Here is a 17,819-nt window from a genome sequence, read left to right on the forward strand (position 1 = left end):
ATGCACTTCCTCTCCATTTAAATAATATTCTGGTTTTCTATTCTTCCTGTCAAAGTGAGCAACCTTATACTTTTCCACATTAGATTCCATCTGCTAAGTATTTGCCCACTTACATATTCATCCTATTCTGTATTCCTTTGCAGACCTTTTGTATGCTCCACACAAATTACTTTTCTGCCTTTTTTTTGTATCAACAGCAAATTTGGTTATGTTACAATCTGCCCCTTCATCCAAGTAAATGATGTAGATCCTAAATGGTAGAAACCACAACACTAAACCCTGTGGCACTCCGTTCTTTGATTTGCAAACCTGAAAATGATTAACTTATCCTGACACACACTTTCTTGTTGGTCAGCCAATCCTCTATCCGTGCTCCCATATCACACCCAGCACCCCTTTCTGTGGCACCTTATCAAATGCCTTTTGGTATATGTAGAAACATAAGATGGCCATTCTGCCCATTAAGCCTCTGCTGGCTCTTTGAAAGAGCTATCTAATTAGTTCCACTGTCCAACTCTTTCCTATTAGCTTTGCAGAACAGGTCACATGATCCTTCATTTACGTTATATTTTGGTACTGTAACTTTTAATTTAGTTATCTTATCAACATTTCATTATATCCAAAAATGAATGTCTGTGTGTAGATCTTTAATAATGTGGCAAATATTTTGTTTCACCTCATCATGTGAACTCTGAATGTTTATTCCTGCATTTCTCAGAAGCCAGTATACAGTCTGCTGCAGGGCTTCATTCTTGGCCCCTTTATTTTTTTACTTGAGTTTCCCCTTGGGTGATATGATGCAAAGCTTTGACATGTAGGACAATCTCACCACCAGTGGAACCACAGATTCACAACATTGTATCGTAGATGATCTAAGATTACCATCAGCTCACTGTCGCCAGTTTCGTCCTGTTCATCTTTTTCTTCTTTTCTTTGGCCTCATCTGTTTCTAAAACATTTTGAGACATTCCTACAACACTGGTATCTACCTGGCAATATGGAAAATTGTATGTCCTCATAGAATCCCTACAGGGCAGAAGGAGGTCATTCAGCCCATTGAGCCTGCACAGACAACAATCCCACCCAGGGCCTATCCCCTTTTTACCCTGCTAACCCCCTGCCACTAAGGGCAATTTAGCATGGCCAATCAACCTAACCCACACATCTTTGGAGTGTGGGAAAAAAACGGAGCACCCAGAAGAAACCCATGCTGACAAGGGGAGAACGTGCCAATTCCACAGAAGAAACAGGACAAATCCAACCCAGCCAATTACCATCCTTTCAGTCTACTCTCAAACATCGGTAAAGTTATAGAAGGGGTTGGTCGTAGTGCTATGAAGTGGCACTTAACTAGCAATAACCTGCTCATGAATGCTCAGTTTGGGTTCTGCCAAGGTTACTCAGTTCCTGACCTTATTACAGCCTTGGTTCAAACATGGGCAAAAGAATTGAATGCCAGAGATGAGGCACGGAATTTTCCAGGTCTGGAAGTCGGAAATTCCCACCAGACCATCAATGGTGTTTCACATTGTCCACAATCCACCCGCTAAAATTTCAGTGGTAGGTGGGTTGGGAGAATTCCGGCTGAGATGAGAATGACTGCCCTTGACGTTGAGGCAGCGTTTGACCAAATATTGCATCCAGGAGCTCTAGTAAAGCTGGAGTCGATGGGAAATGTGTGGGGGGAAATGTGCTGGTCAGAACTGGCGTGAAGGAAGATGGTTCTGACAATTGGAGGTCAGGGTTCTGCCCTCGGCCTAACCATCTTCAGCTGTTCCATAGATGACTTTCCTTCCATCATTAAGATCAGAAGCGGGGATGTTTGCTGATGATTGCACAATGCTCAGCATCATTTGCGACTCCTCAAGATACTGAAGCAGCCCATGTCCAGTTGCAGCAAGACCTGCACAATGTCTAGGCTTAGGCTGACAAGTGGCAAGTAACATCTGTGCTGCACAAGTGTCAGACAATGACTATCTCCAATAAGAGAGAACCTAACCATTGCCCCTTGATGTTTAATGATGTTACCATCGCTGAATCCCCCATTATCAACATCCCGGAGGTTACCATTGACCAGAAATTGAACTCGACGGCCATATAAATACTGTGGCTAAAAGAGATCAAAGGCTAGGGGTGAGATCTTACTGGCTTATCACACTGGTTCATCACAATGATAGCAACTCTGAAATGGTGTGGGGGAGGGGGTGATATTTCCTCTTGTGTGACGAAATTTGCTGATGACACAAGGATGAGTGGAAAAGCAAATTGCGTGGAGGGTGTGGAAAGTCTGCAGAGGGATCTGGATAGGCTGAGCGAGTGGGTGATGACCTGACAGATGGAGTACAACGTTAGCAAGTGTGAGGTTATCCACTTTGGCAGGAATAATAGTAGGAGGGATTACTATTTAAAGGGCATCCTACAGTGCAGAGGGACCTGGGGGTCCTTGGGCATGAGTCGCAAAAACCCAGTCTGCAGGTGCAGCAGGTGTTCAAGAAGGCAAATGGGATGCTGGCCTTTATAGCGAGGGGGATAGAATATAAAAGCAGGGAGGTCTTGCTGCAACTGTACAGGGCACTGGTGAGGCCACAGCTGGAGTATTGTGTGCAGTTTTGGTCGCCGCACTTGCGCAAGGATATTTTGGCCTTGGAAGAAGTGCAGAGGAGGTTCACTAGGCTGATACCGGAGATGAGGAGGTTAGACTATGAAGAGAGACTAAATAGACTGGGTCTGTACTCGTTGGAGTTTAGAAGGATGAGGGGGGTTCATATAGAGATGTATAAGATGATGAAAGGGATGGATAGGGTAGAGGTAGACAAATTCTTCCGGCTTAGAAAGGATAGCAGGACTAGAGGGCACAGCCTCAAGATAAGGGGGGGGGATGCAGTTTAGAACGGAGTTGAGGAGGAACTTCTTCACTCAAAGGGTGGTGAATCTCTGGAATTCTCTGCCCGTTGAAGTGGTGGAGGCTACCTCGCTAAATATATTTAAGTCACGGGTAGATAGGTTTTTGACAGACAGGGGAATTAAGGGTTATGGGGAGAAAGCGGGAAAGTGGAATTGATCCACTTCAGATCAGCCATGATCTTATTGAATGGCGGGGCAGGCTCGAAGGGCTAGTTGGCCAACTCCTGCTCCTATTTCTTATGTTCTTAAGTAATCACAGAGCCAGGAATCACTGCTTAAAAATAAGGGTTGCTCAATTAAGACAGAGATGAGAAAATTTTTCTCTAAGGGTCATGAGTCTTTGGAAATCGCTTCCTCAAAACACAGTGGAAATAGTTTCTTTGAATATTTTTAAGGCAGAAGTACCTAAATTTTTGATTAAGAAGGGTATGAAAGATTATCAGGGATAATCAGGAATGTGGAACTAAAGTTACAATCAGATTAGCCTTATTGAATAAAGAACAGGCCCGAGGGGATGAGTGGCCTGCTCTTAATTTGGATGTTTGTATGGTATGTGATATGAGAGGAATGAGATGATGATAAACAGTTTTCTAGCATTAGAATGTCATGACCAATGCCCTGATTATGGAGCAAATTAGTAGCCACCTCCTGCCAGATTCAGATAATTTAAATAAGTTAAAATATATTTTGCAGAGAGTATCATGTCAGGAAGGGAAGAGTAAACAAAACAGCATGCAATAGCTCTTAGAGGGTGTTTGCACTAAAGTAAGGCAAAATTTATTCTCCTGAATCTGAATGTTGGGGTAGTAAAGATGTTTGGAACAAAAGCAAAGACAGAGAGCCTGGAGAAGAAACTTGCCTTTGAGACTGAGTTGAACTCCACTTGGAGTCACACTGCCACAAGGTGGCAGAAGGTGTGCAGCAGAGCTAACACTGTTTCCAATGTGAAACAGCTCCTTTGACTCGAGAAACAATGAATAAAACTGCCCATATAATGAAAACATTGTCTGTACTGTCCATGTACTAAGAACACAACTAACAGCATACTCTGTCATTACTACAAACTGCTAGACATAGGCCTTACCACTCCATAAACACCTTATAGAACATAGAACATTACAGCACAGTACAGGCCCTTCGGCCCTCCATGTTGCGCCGACCAGTGGAACCAATCTAATGACCCTCTAACCTAAACTATTCCAATGTTATCCATATGCCTATCCACTGACCATTTGTTAAAGTTAGCGAGTCCACAACTGCTGCAGGCAGGGCATTCCACGCCCTTACTACCTTCTGAGTAAAGAACCTACCTCTGACATAAGAACATAAGAACATAAGAAATAGGAGCAGGAGTAGGCCATCTAGCCCTTCGAGCCTGCCCCGCCATTCAATAAGATCATGGCTGATCTGTCGTGGCTCAGTTCCACTTTCCCGCCCTCTCCCCATAACCCTTAATCCCCTCTCTTATCAAGAACCCATCAACCCGCTTCTTAAAAATATTTAGCGAGGCAGCCTCCACCACTTCAACGGGCAGAGAATTCCAGAGATTCACCACCCTTTGAGTGAAGAAGTTCCTCCTCAACTCCGTTCTAAACCGCCTCCCCTTTATCTTGAGGCTGTGCCCCCTAGTCCTACTGTCTTTTTTGAGCGGGAAGAGTCTCTCCACCTCTATCCTATCCATCCCATTCATCATCTTATACGTCTCAATGAGATCTCCCCTCATTCTTCTAAACTCTAACGAGTACAAGCCTAGTTTATTCAGCCTCTCCTCATAGCTCAATCCCCTCAACTCCGGTATCAGCCTAGTAAACCTCCTCTGCACTCCCTCCAGGGCCAAAATATCCTTGCGCAGGTGCGGCGCCCAAAACTGCACACAGTACTCCAGCTGCGGCCTCGCCAATGCCCTATACAGCTGCAGCAAGACCTCCCTACTTTTATATTCAATCCCCCTCGCTATGAAGGCCAGCATCCCATTCGCCTTCCTGACCACCTGCTGCACCTGCAAGCTGTGTTTTTGCGACTCATGCACAAGGACCCCGAGGTCCCTCTGCACCGTCGCCTGCTGCAGTTTTTCGCCACGTAAGTAATAGTCCTTCCTACCATTCTTCCTACCAAAGTGGACCACCTCACACTTGCCAACATTAAATTCCATTTGCCATTTCCTGGCCCATACGCCCAGCCTATCTAGATCCTTCTGCAGACTCTCCACACCCTCCGCACAATTTGCCTTTCCCCCAATCTTGGTGTCATCAGCAAATTTCGACACCCTGCACTCGGTTCCCTCCTCCAGATCATCTATATAAATGGTAAATAGCTGAGGCCCCAGCACCGACCCCTGGGGCACACCACTAGTCACCAACCGCCAATCCGAATAGCACCCATTGACCCCCACTCTCTGCCTCCTATTTGACAACCAATCCTCTATCCACGCTAACACCCTACCCCCAACTCCATGCCCCCTGACCTTCTGCAATAACCTCTTGTGAGGTACCTTGTCAAACACCTTCTGAAAATCCAGAAAGACCACATCCACCGGCTCTCCTCTATCCACTGCCCTAGACACATCCTCATAGAACTCCAGTAAATTTGTCAGACACGACTTCCCTTTAATGAAACCGTGTTGCGTCTGCCCTATCAAGCAATTCCCTTCAAGATGCCTCGCAATTTCCTCCTTAATGACGGATTCTAACATTTTACCTACCACAGACGTTAAACTAACCGGCCTATAATTCCCCGCCTTTTGCCTGGCACCCGTCCTATAATTACCACCCCTTAATTTAAAGCTATGTCCCCTCGTGTTAGCTGTCACCATCCGAGGAAAAAGGCTCTCACTATCCACCCTATCTAACCCTCTGATCATCTTGTATGCCTCAATTAGGTCACCTCTCAACCATCTTGTTTCTAATGAAAATAACCTCAAGTCCCTCAGCCTTTCCTCATAAGACCTTCCCACCATACCAGGCAACATCCTGGTAAACCTCCTCTGCACCCTTTCCAATGCCTCCACATCCTTCTTATAATGCGGCGACCAGAACTGTACGCAATACTCCAAGTGCGGCCACGCCAGAGTTTTGTACAGTTGTAACATGACCTCACGGCCCTGAAATTCAATCCCCTTACCAATAAAAGCTAACACACCGTACGCCTCCTTAACAACCTTATCAACCTGGGTGCCAACTTTCAGGGATCTATGCACATGTACACCGAGATGTCTCTGCTCGTTGACACTACCAAGAGTCCTTCCATTAGCTCTATATTCTGTACTCCTGTTACTCTTACCAAAGTGAATCACCTCACACTTTTCCGCATTAAACTCCATTTGCCACCTCTCAGCCCAGCTCTGCAGCTTATCTATGTCCCTCTGCAAACTGTAACATCCATCCTCACTGTCTACAACTCCTCCAACTTTGGTGTCGTCAGCAAATTTACTAACCCATCCTTCTACACCCTCATCTAGGTCATTTATAAAAATGACAAACAGCAGTGGCCCCAAAACAGATCCCTGAGGTACACCACTTGTAACTGAACTCCAGGTTGAATATTTCCCATCAACCACCGCCCTCTGTCTTCTATCAGCTATGATGTGGGTATGCCGACGTTGGACTGGCGTAAACACAGTAAAAAGTCTGACAACACCAGGTTTTAGTCCAACCGATTTATTTGATAATAGACTCGCAAGCTTTTGGGGTTAGCCCCTTCGTCATGTGCAAGTCAGGACTGTGATGAAATAATTCCCACCTGGCAGATATTGCAACTTTGAAACATTCAAGAAGTTTGATACCATCCAGGACAAAGCAAGCAGCTTTACGATAATCTATCCACCATCTTAAACAACCACTTCCTCCACCATTACCGCACAGTAGCAGTATCTACAAGTTACATTGTGGCAACTTGTCAAGGATTCTTTGGTAGCACCTTTTAAATCCGGTACCTATACCACCTGGAAGAATGAGGTCTGCAGACATAGAACCATAGAAAATTACAGCTCAGAAACAGGCCTTTTGGTCCTTCCTGTCTGTGCCGAACCATTTTTTGCCTAATCCCACTGACCTGCACTTGAACAATATCCTTCCACAGCCCTCTCATCCATGAACCTTTCCAAGTTTTTCTTAAATGTTAAAAGTGACCCCGCGTTTACCACTTTATCCGGCAGCTCATTCCACACTCCCACCACTCTCTGCGTGAAGAAGCTCCCCGCCACTAATATTCCCTTTAAACTTTTCTCCTTTCACCCTTAACCAATGCCCTCTGGTTTTTTTCTCCCCTAGCCTCAGTGGAAAAAGCCTGCTTGCATTCACTCTATCTATACCCATTAAAATCTTATACATCGCTATCAAATCTCCCCTCATTCTTCTATACTCCAGGGAATAAAGTCCTAACCTATTCAATCTCTCTCTGTAACTCAGCTTCTCAAGACCCGGCAACATCCTTGTGAACCTTCTCTGCACTCTTTCAACCTTATTTACATCCTTCCTGTAACTAGGTGACCAAAACTGTACACAATACTCTAAATTTGGCCTCACCAATGCCTTATATAACCTTGTAAAAAGTCTGACAACACCAGGTTTTAGTCCAACCGATTTATTTGATAATACTCACAAGCTTTCGAGGTTTCCCTCTTCGTCAGGTGAATGGAGAGTTCTGGCCTCAGACAGAGCATATAAAGCACAGACAGTCTAGAGATTACTGATTAGAATGCGAATCCTTACACCTAACCTGCTGTTCAAGACCTGAAGTGGCTGACAATGTGAGTGGAAGGAGCACTGATCACAGGTTACAGTAACCTGTGATCAGTGCTCCTTCCACTCACATTGTCAGCCACTTCAGGTCTTGAACAGCAGGTTAGGTGTAAGGATTCGCATTCTAATCAGTAATCTCTAAACTGTCTGTGCTTTATATGCTCTGTCTGAGGCCAGAACTCTCCATTCACCTGACAGAGGGAAACCTCAAAAGCTTGTGAGTATATTATCAAATAAATCGATTGGACTAAAACCTGGTGTTGTCAGACTTTTTACTGTGTTTACGCCAGTCCAACGCCAGCATACCCACATCATTATATAACCTTACCATAACATACGGGAAAGCAATCTACTACAAGTTCTCCTTCAACTCTCACAACATTCTGACTTCGAGCTGCATTACCATTTCTTCATTGCCACTAGCTGAAAATCCTGGAACTCCCTCTAACAGAACTGTAGGTATCCCTAAACTGCATAGACAGGATTCCCATCTCCATATCACTCCATGGCTTTGGTCTGCCCTTAGTCTGCACACTTCTTCAGTCTTGCAACTTATCCAGTGTCCTGTGTTCCATTCCCCGTCACCAATTCATGATTGGCAGAGTTTTGACTCTATTGGCCCCAGTATTTGTAATCCCTGCCTAAACTCCTATACTTCTCTACTTTTCTCTTTTAGTCTTAAGCTTTCAGAAAGACCATCTTTGACCAAGCTTTTCGTCACCTCTAGAATATCTGTTCCATTCTCCTGCAAAGCATTTAAAACTGAATCCCTACATTGAAAGGTTTAAATGGTTTACTGGGCTGTGTTCTAAGTAAAATTAAAGGCCATAACATTAATATGCTACAAAGATGGACACCGTTAGACTAGCCGACTGATTCTTATCCTTTGCTAGACTATTGGTTGCAAAACTAATTACAGTATGGAATTCAATTCAGAACAGCAGATTAATATTCCCTGATTAGGTGCTTATGGCGGGAAGCAGTTATTCATGAAATTTGAGAGAGTGGGCTGTCGGCAGTTTGAAGGCATGGGAAAGGGAAGGATAGACAGTCAGACAGGGGTCAAGAAATGGAAAGTTCTGATGGGGCTTATAAGGCTAGTGGAGCAAGGCTATGACAGAATTTAAATACAAAGAGGAGACATTTAAGTTGGAAAGGTTGGGGAACTGGGAGCCAGTGGAGGTCACAAGAACAGAGATAACATGCATGAAGACCTAGTCTTCATTCAGGGCTCCTAATCAGGAAGCCACTTATCACATCTCTTTTTTTTATTCATTCATGGGACGTGGGCATCACTGGCTGGCCAGCATTTGTTACTCCTCTCTAGTTGCCCTTGAGAAGGTGGTGTGAGCTGCCTTCTTGAATTGCTGCAGTCCATGTGCTGTGGGTTGACTCAAAATGCCATTAGGGAGGGAATTCCAAGATTTTGACCCAGTGACTGCAAATGTATGGTGTTATATTTCAAGTCAGGATTTTGTGTGACTTGGAGAGGAACTTACAAGTGATGGTGTTCCCATGTATCTGCTGCCCTTGTCCTTCTAGATGGAAGTGGTCTTGGGTTTGGAAGGTGCTGTCTAAGGATCTTTGGTGAATTTCTGCAGTGCATCTTGTAGATGGTGCACACTGCTGCCACTGAGCATCGATGATGGAGGGAATGATTTTTGTGGATGTGGTGCCAATCTAGCAGGCTACTTTGTCCTTGATAGTGTCAAACTTCCTGAGTGTTGTTGGAGCTGCACTCATCCAAGCAAGTAGAGAGTATTCCATCACATTCCTGACTTGTGCCTTGTAGATGGTGGACAGGTTTTGGGGAGCCAGAAGGTGTGTTACTCGCCACAGTATTTCTACCTCTTGCTTCCATCTTGGTGGTACTTCTGGTCTGAACTCATGTACTATGCACAAGTAAGAATTTTAAAGAGGCCATAAATGTAAACTTGTCTTATCTTGTTTTGTCTTTCAACCATTCCAGTTCCAAAGATTGACTGCACTATGAACAATCTTTCTCCACTGATTTGTATCTTCCCTCACTGTCTGTCCCGTAGAAAAGCCAGTCCAAATATTATCCATCAATGCCATTTTAGGTATTTCTTGTGCATGTTTTCCAGGTATTTTGTCTTGCACTACCTCTTCCTCCTCCTTGTGTCACCTGTCCAAAATATGTGAACTTCCTTGATGTCACTGTTTCAAACAAGTTCCCTTTAATACCAGTTTTATCGAACACCTAATCATTTGTCTGCTTGACCATCCTTGACACAAATAATATTCATTTGGTCTCCTCTATATTGGAGAGACCAAGCATAGACTGGGTGATCACTTTGCTGAGCACCTTCAGTCTGTGTGCAATCAGGACCCTGACCTTCCTGTTGCTTGCCATTTTAACATATGTGGAGTCGCTCACCTGATGAAGGAACAGTGCTCTGAAAGCTTATGCTACCAAATAAGCTTCTTGGACTTTAACCTGGTGTTGTGAGACTTCTTACTATTTTAACATACGATGCTGTTCCCATGCCCACGTGTCTGTCCTTGACCTGCTGCAGTGTTCCAGTGAAGCTCAACGCAAACTGGAGGAACAGTATCTCATCTTCTGGCTAAGCATGTTACAGCCTTCTGGTCTCAACATTGAATTAACAATTTCAGAAGATTAGCTCTACCCCAGCTTGACCCCTTTATTTTCATTTTATTTAATTTTTAACTGTTCTCTACCTTTTATTTCTGTATTGGCTTTCTTTTTCTTCCCCCCAAACTCCTTCCCCCTTTTTATCCCCCCTTCCATTTTCTCATTTTTTTCTTAATTTTACCTCTTTCCCATTCATCACTCCCCTCCCCCCACATCTTTATCTGTCACAGCTTACCCTCTGATTTCAGCTTCTCTGCCATTCATAACTTCTATTCTCTCTATGGACTGCCATTAGCACCTCTTAGCCTTTTCCCTTGTTTTTGTGGCTAAGACACATCTTTCATTCCCTCACCCTAAGTATAAATATTTCCCACTTTATGCCTTTTAGCTTTGACAAAGGGTCGTCTGGACTCTAAATGTCAGCTCTTTTTTCTCCTAAGAGATGCTGCCAGGTCTGAGATTTTCCAGCATTTTCTCTCTTGGTTTTAATATCTGAGTCCTTTCATTTCAGAAGCTGTTATTTGAGCCTCCACTGAGCTTTCACAACTACACGTTGTCAACAGCCACACAAGGGCTTTTAGAAGACAAATTATTGTTGCAATCAAGATGCTGTGGCTTCTTCCTACATTTTTAATTGGGTTCACAACACCATGCCCTTGTTAAGTCTAGCTGTAATTTCATTAGTTGACAATGCAGGTGAGATTCTCCAGCCCCACCTCTGTGTTTGTCTTGGCGATGGAAGGCCGCAGCCATTCTATGGTGGTGGAATCTTCTGGTCTCGCCACTGTCAATGGGAATTCCCATTGAAGCCATTCTATGCTGCTGGAAAACCCATGGGAATGGGCGTGCGGGTGGCAGAACCAGAGAATTCCGTAGTATGAGAGAATTCTGGCCTGCATCTTCAATGATGAGTGATCCAAGACAGCGGAAGGTATCAAATTGTTCAGATTGTTAATCAGATCCTTGCATGTCTTTCCATGCATCCCCATCACCTTTGTCTTGTCAACGTTGTTGAGGAGACCGTATTTCCGGTCAGCTTGATCAAACCATTCCATCAACTTCTCCACTGAGTTATCAAGCAAAAATGAATGCAAACAGTTTAAGGAGATACCTTGTGTTCAAGTAAATGCCTTACGTTACTGTTGGCTCACTTGATAGCATTTTAATCATTTGACACATCATGAGAATTATTTATTTAATTATTTTGGTATGAAACAAATTTGAGTGGAGATGGCGAGGAGCATAATTGACTGAATGGCCAGAGCTTACCGTACACCTTGATTCTAAGAAAAGGACATTCAATCAATTCCTAGTTACGCGAAGATCAGAGAAAATATTTAATTGAGGAGAAATACATAGCTTTTTTTTAATGATGTAATAATATTAGCTACTTTAAATATTGCATACAACGTGTTGGATTGAATCCACCAGTAGATATGAAAGCCACGGGAATTCTATTGTAAATGTAGTTAGGAATTGCTGGGTGAATCAGCCATAAGAAACATTGTTGTTGCAATTCATGTCTGGCAACAGGATTTGGTGCTAAAGGCCTTCTTTCATTGTTTTCGAACAGCTAAATTAGATCCTGGATCAAAGGTTGGTAAGGTAAATACAGTGAGGAATTACAAGTACTCATGTTACTATCAATGGCACACCTTTGTTAGATGTCTGGCATAAAGACATGGTGACCAGGCTTGTAAATTGCTTTTTGCAGAGTTAAACAGAAGCATTAGTGAAGCATAAATGAAGTGTATAAAAGATGAGGAAATTAAATTTGTGGGCTATTAAACACTAAGTAATAGAATGGCATGATTGCACCATCGTCAAATATGTAAGAAAATTACAGGGTTTTTGTTAGGTTGATCCCAATAACGTGTCAAATTCATTATATGTCATTAAGATAAATGTTTTGATTATCTTTTGAATAGCCATTGTTAGAATTTTTCTATTGTCTTAAATTGAACATTTTAAAAGTTGTAATTGTTGTGGAAACATCTTGAAGGAATGATTGCTTAAAGTTTTTGCTTTACTTAGAATGCTTCAATTCCTTTAATAGCTCTGCCCTGTTATTAGTTTTTCTCCCCTGCTAACATACATTACAGTGATAAAGAGAGGATTGTGAGCCAAGCTCCATGAGTGTGGGTGAAGTCTCAGCATTCCTTGTTTCCCTGGTTGGAGATGGTACCATTGGATGGCTCAATTCTGATCAGGAATTCCTCATGTATAAACAAAACTTTATTCTTTGTAACATTTAAATAAATTACTGTTAGTGCTTCTATTGTTCAAATGGTAGTTGTACTCTCATAAATCACCCTGTCTATTACTTAAATGGTTGGAGGAATAAACTTACTTTTAAATAAATGAATGAATGCTTCTTTCAAAATACCCGGGAAAAATATATTGTTAAGTATGATTACATAACCAATAGTTTCTGCCCTGAATCTGTTCTACTTCCTCCCTACTTTTTTTAGGCCCCTGTGCCATTTTCCTGATTGGGCAAACAGGTAGTTTGACCTCTTCTGTTCTTAAGCAAGCACTTAAAATACGTAGAATGGAATAGGTTTGTGTCTTTTCAAATTTCTTTCAATTAAATCTCTCAGACAAGGGGCCAAACCATGCAGTAATTCCAGGAATTGTACTCTCCTAGTCACCTGTATTCTCCATTTTAGGATAGTGTGTAAGGTCATGTAACTACATTTCTTGGACTCCTGCAGTGGGGATGGTGAGTGCACAGGGGGGGAAAGGGAAAGACAGAACTGAATTGTGATATGGAGCTGAAGCAAGTGGGCCCAGATTAAAAAAGCTTAGTTAATCCACTTTATTAGAAGATAGTTAAAAAAATATTGCTCTGACATTTTTACCCAAATCTGGAAACCTCATAGGTCAGCCATGATTTTATTAAATGGCAGAGTTGGCTTGAGGGCCATACAGTCTTGTATTTCTTGTGTTCCTATGTTCCACTTTTGCTGTTCTTGCCAACAGAATTGGGAAGAACAGGAAGTTCAGAAGGTGGTACTATTTTGCTGCTACTATCACCTTCCTGACACTAGGGCATTTGATGGCACAAGGGCCCCTACTCTATCAGGGATTATAATATATTGTCTTTCAAAGAAGAGAACTGCTTCTTTTGGTCCCCTGCATAGGAATTTCAAAGTTATTAAGTTAAAAGTTCGAAGATATATTTCATACAGTTAAATCAGTTCTTGGCATTCACTTGTGCTCTTGTTAGTTATTTTTGTTAATTCTGGGCTATCAGTTTTAGTGTTGCGTTTGTGGCAACAGTGGCATACAATCAAATTCATGTACATTTCAGAGTCTAACCTTGTCTCTCACATTATAGGATAAAGTCTGAAATGCTGTGATGCTGGTGAGTCTTTCAATGTAGCAAGTGTGGGTCCTACCATCCATTAGTTAATCTCCCATGATCGATTTGTGGAGCATCTCTTTTACAACCTGCGATTTGAGGTTGAAAAATTGAGGCACACTGGAATCCAAGGCCTCATCTAAATATCAAAAATACTGTAATGTTGAGATCTGAACTTTGCAAGCACCAGTAAACTAGCGTAATGCTCTAACTATGTTAGGGGTTGTGAGTTTTAGCAGAAAATGGTTTGCACTCATGGATTCAACTAACACACAACAGCTTTTGTTGAAGACCTCTCTGTCTGCAGAAAGAAAGTAAACCAACAATCTAAGCACACCCCTTAATGACCATCATCATGATTAGCTCTTAAAGCAACCTCGCACTTTTTAAAAAATATATAACACTTTGTCCATAGTGTAAGCTTCGTTTGAAGCAGATCAGAAAGAAAAGGGTGGTTTCTTTTTCCTGTTTCCCCTTTGCTATTTTTTTGCTGAATACATTTGTTGGTTTTCCTGGATAAAACTCCATTTTGCATATTAAAGGAGTTGTGACTTTGCTACCCCCACTTCTTATGGAAGGTTGCCAGAGTAATCTATGTAATACACTGCACACAACATCTGGATCAGGAATTGGTCTTCACATCAAAGTGAAGATTGCCACAGCTCTGTGCTGGCAGTTGAAGAAGTCTACAGTAAACACATATAGCAGGAAAAAAACAACCTATGGTTGCACAAGTCAAACCGTTTTTACTTTATCCGTGAAATAAAGAATAAACTCAGCTCCTAGTTTAAATTTCTGACATGATTCAAAGATCCTCCAAGTGATGTGAGCAAAACTGAGAACTCCATTGTGCTATTACTAGTGAGGTTTCTTATCTGGAAACAAATACAGCTGATCTGGATTACCCCTTTGACTTACTTGGCAAATTCTTTTCAAGCAGGTGACACCTGCACTTTTACTATAAGGGCAAACATTTGGGCCCAAATGGAGCCACCTTCCTTTGGCACATATTGTGCCACAGAACTTCCAAAGCTTTGCTATCAAAAATGGCAGTGCTGCCCACCTGTCCCCACTTCATCTTTGAGTAATCAGAAAGGACAGTAGGACTAGGGGGCACAGCCTCAAGATAAAGGGGGGGGGGTGCGGTTTAGAACGGAGTTGAGGAAGAACTTCTTCACTCAAAGGCTGGTGAATCTCTGGAATTCTCTGCCCGTTGAAGTGGTGGAGGCTACCTCGCTAAATATTTTTAAGACGCGGGTTGATGGGTTTTTGATAAGAGAGGGGATTAAGGGTTATGGGGAGAGGGCGGGAATGTGGAACTGAGCCATGACAGATCAGCCATGATCTTATTGAATGGCGGGGCAGGCTCGAAGGGCCAGATGGCCTACTCCTGCACCTATTTCTTATGTTCTTATGTAATTAGCCAATGGTTCTGTCAACAACACACTGTCTCCTTTTCTTGGGAGCTGCAACACTTCATAAACTGTTCCCTTGCTGTATGTTGTGATCTTCAGCAAAGTGTGCTTCAAGTTAAACAATTCCTTTGACTGTCACTAACACGCAGTGGGCAGAGTTCAGAAGGACCAGTGCTTCCCTGCACATGTGTTTCATTTCTTCCTGGCCACAGCCACATAGCAGGTTACAGACACTGCCTCCCAGGCATTACACTGAAACAGAATGCAGAGGTGGGTATGAAAAGAAGAGAGGGCTTGCGCAGAGATGGTTGGCTGTCTAAGTGCCTGCAGAGGAATAAGAACTGGGGCTGATTACAACTTGAGAGAAAATGTGTTTGCCCACCTGGCTTTGAACTTGTTTGATGTGTGACCCAAATTGGAATACAAACTGGGACTGGTTGAGAACCTGATTTGGTAGGGCCTTAACCTTCCAAACACTGCCTAAGAGACTTTCTGCCTGCTTTGGTTTGAGTGCTTTGGTAAATAGCTTAAATATCCAGTCAAATATATAGGGAACATAATTAACCAGTATATGTGTTGTATTTGGACTTCCAGAAAGTGTTTGACAGGGAACCTCACAAAATGTTAAGTCATAAAATAAGAGCCCATGGTGTAGGCGATAATAGATTGGCATAGACAGAGAATTGGCTGATGGGCAGGAAACACAAATGAGGATAAGGAGTTCTTTTTCAGGTTGGTGACCTGTAACCAGTAGGGTTCCACAGGGATCAGTGCTGGGACTGCAACTGTTTACAATATGTATTAATGACTTGGAGGAAGGAAGTGGATGTACTGTAGCCAAATTTGCAGATGACACATAAACAGTTGGAAAGGCAAATAGTGAGAGGGATACAGTTTCCGAAGAAATATTGATAGATTAAGTATGTGGACAAAATGCTGGCAAATGGATTATCATGTGGGAAAATGTGAAGTTGTTCATTTTGGAAGGAAGAACAAAGTATTTTTAAATAGAGAAAAAAATGCAGAAAACTACAACACAAAGGGACTTGAGGATACTTGTGCATGAAACACAGAAAGCAAGCACACAGATGAAGCGGGTAATCAGGAAGGTTAATGTTGGCTCTTATTTCAAGGGGTTTGGAGTATAAAAGTAGAGAAGTCTTGCTTCAACTGTACATCTGGAGTACTGTGAGCAGTTTTGGCCCCCTTATTTAAGGAAGAATATTATTTAATTGGGGGTAGTTCATAGAAGGTTCACAAGGATGATCCCTGATATGGAGGGATTGTCTTATGGGGAAAGGTTAAACAGGTTGGGAGTTATTGGAATGTAGAAGAATGTGAAGTGATTTCATTAAAATATATAGAATTCTTAAGGGGTAAATGCTGAGAGGGTATTCCCCCTCATGGGAGAGTCTCGGACCAGAGGCATATTGTCAAAAAACTTAATTTAAGACTGAGATGAGGAGGAATTTTTCTGAAGGTTGTAAATTCCTTGCATCAGAGAGCTGTGAGGGCAAAGTCCTTCTGTACATTTAAGGCTGAGATAGATAGACATTTGATCAGTAAGGAAATCAAGGGTTCCTGGGAAAGGGCAGGAAAGTGAATGTGAAGAATGTTAGATCAGCCATGATTTTATTCAATGTTGGAGCAGGCTTGAGGGGACAAATGGCCTACTCCTGTTTCTATTGCTTATAGTCTTGTGAACAAAAAGCTGCAAAACATGCTAGAGGAACAGCTGACCAAGAACCCCAATGTCATTTTCCCACACTACCTTCATATCCTCTGATATTTTTAATATCTAGAAATCTATCAATCTCTGTCTTGAATATGCTCAATGACCGAGCCTCTGAGGTAGAGAATTCCAAAGAATCATCATCCTTTGTAAAGAAATTCCTCCTCATTTCAGTGCTAAATGGCCTAAGTCTTATTCTGAGACAGGAAGCTGAGAGACTGTGGACCTTTCTTGTCCTCATCAGTTCATTGTGCTTTTTCATTATACCGGCAGAGAGAGAAGGAATATCTTAGCCAGCATGGCACTTGTGAAAAAGAAAATTTCTTCCCAGAGCAGTTTTTCTCTCCTGGCATGTTTAAAGGTTTGTTTCTCTGGAATTTTTGTGTTCTTTTTGATCTCCTTCCAGTGCCCCTCCTCTGGCTGCTTCTGCCTATTCTTCCAACTTTTTTATTTGTGGGACATAGGTGCTGCTTGCTAGCCAGCGTATATTGCCCATCCCTAGTTACTCTTGAAAAGGTGATGAAGGCATGTTTTAATATGCCCCAAAATCGGATTACCTAGTCTTGTTAAATGTTCATTAATATGGCTAATGAAAAAGAATCTCATGTCAATAAATCAGATTGTGCATGTTTTGAATTGCAGCGTTAAGCTAATTCAGGTTCCTATTGTAAAAATAAAATTTCTCAACACACAGGAGCTAAGTGTTACAAGCTGCAGTGGGCCAATGCTGACAGGGGACAAAATTCTGCTCTGTGCAAGTGCAGTTTGTCACAACCTAACTTCCGTGGATGTCAGTTGGACTGCAGCTACCAGCAAAGGCATCGTAGCACTGGCTCAAGCTTCCCCAGGGTATGTGCCACGTACTTTGCTATTGGTGAATTATGTTAAATCTGCTAGTAATGGGTGCAAATTAAATTTATTCTGAACCAGATTTTATTCCTAATCAGATTTTAAAGAGATAGCATTCTTTTATTTGAAAGAAATATTTCAGAAAAGACTACTTACATGTGAATGTTTGATCATTACCCCTTCGCCACCACATCCACCG

General features: G+C 42.4%; 1 protein-coding gene across 1 annotated transcript in view; it reads left to right on the plus strand.

Annotated features, from left to right (window-relative positions):
- The window catches only part of LOC145343539 (uncharacterized), a 102,592-nt gene that overhangs the window by 46,300 nt on the left and 38,473 nt on the right, over positions 1 to 17,819 (plus strand). The window contains exon 10 of the mRNA XM_080189789.1: positions 17,466 to 17,620. Within this exon, the coding sequence (XP_080045915.1) occupies positions 17,466 to 17,620 (155 nt within the window). The remainder of the gene's footprint in view (positions 1 to 17,465; positions 17,621 to 17,819) is intronic.

This window comes from Carcharhinus amblyrhynchos, chromosome 5 (genome assembly GCF_965287045.1).
Source record: "Carcharhinus amblyrhynchos chromosome 5, sCarAmb.v2.hapA, whole genome shotgun sequence".
Classification (NCBI taxonomy): domain Eukaryota; kingdom Metazoa; phylum Chordata; class Chondrichthyes; order Carcharhiniformes; family Carcharhinidae; genus Carcharhinus; species Carcharhinus amblyrhynchos.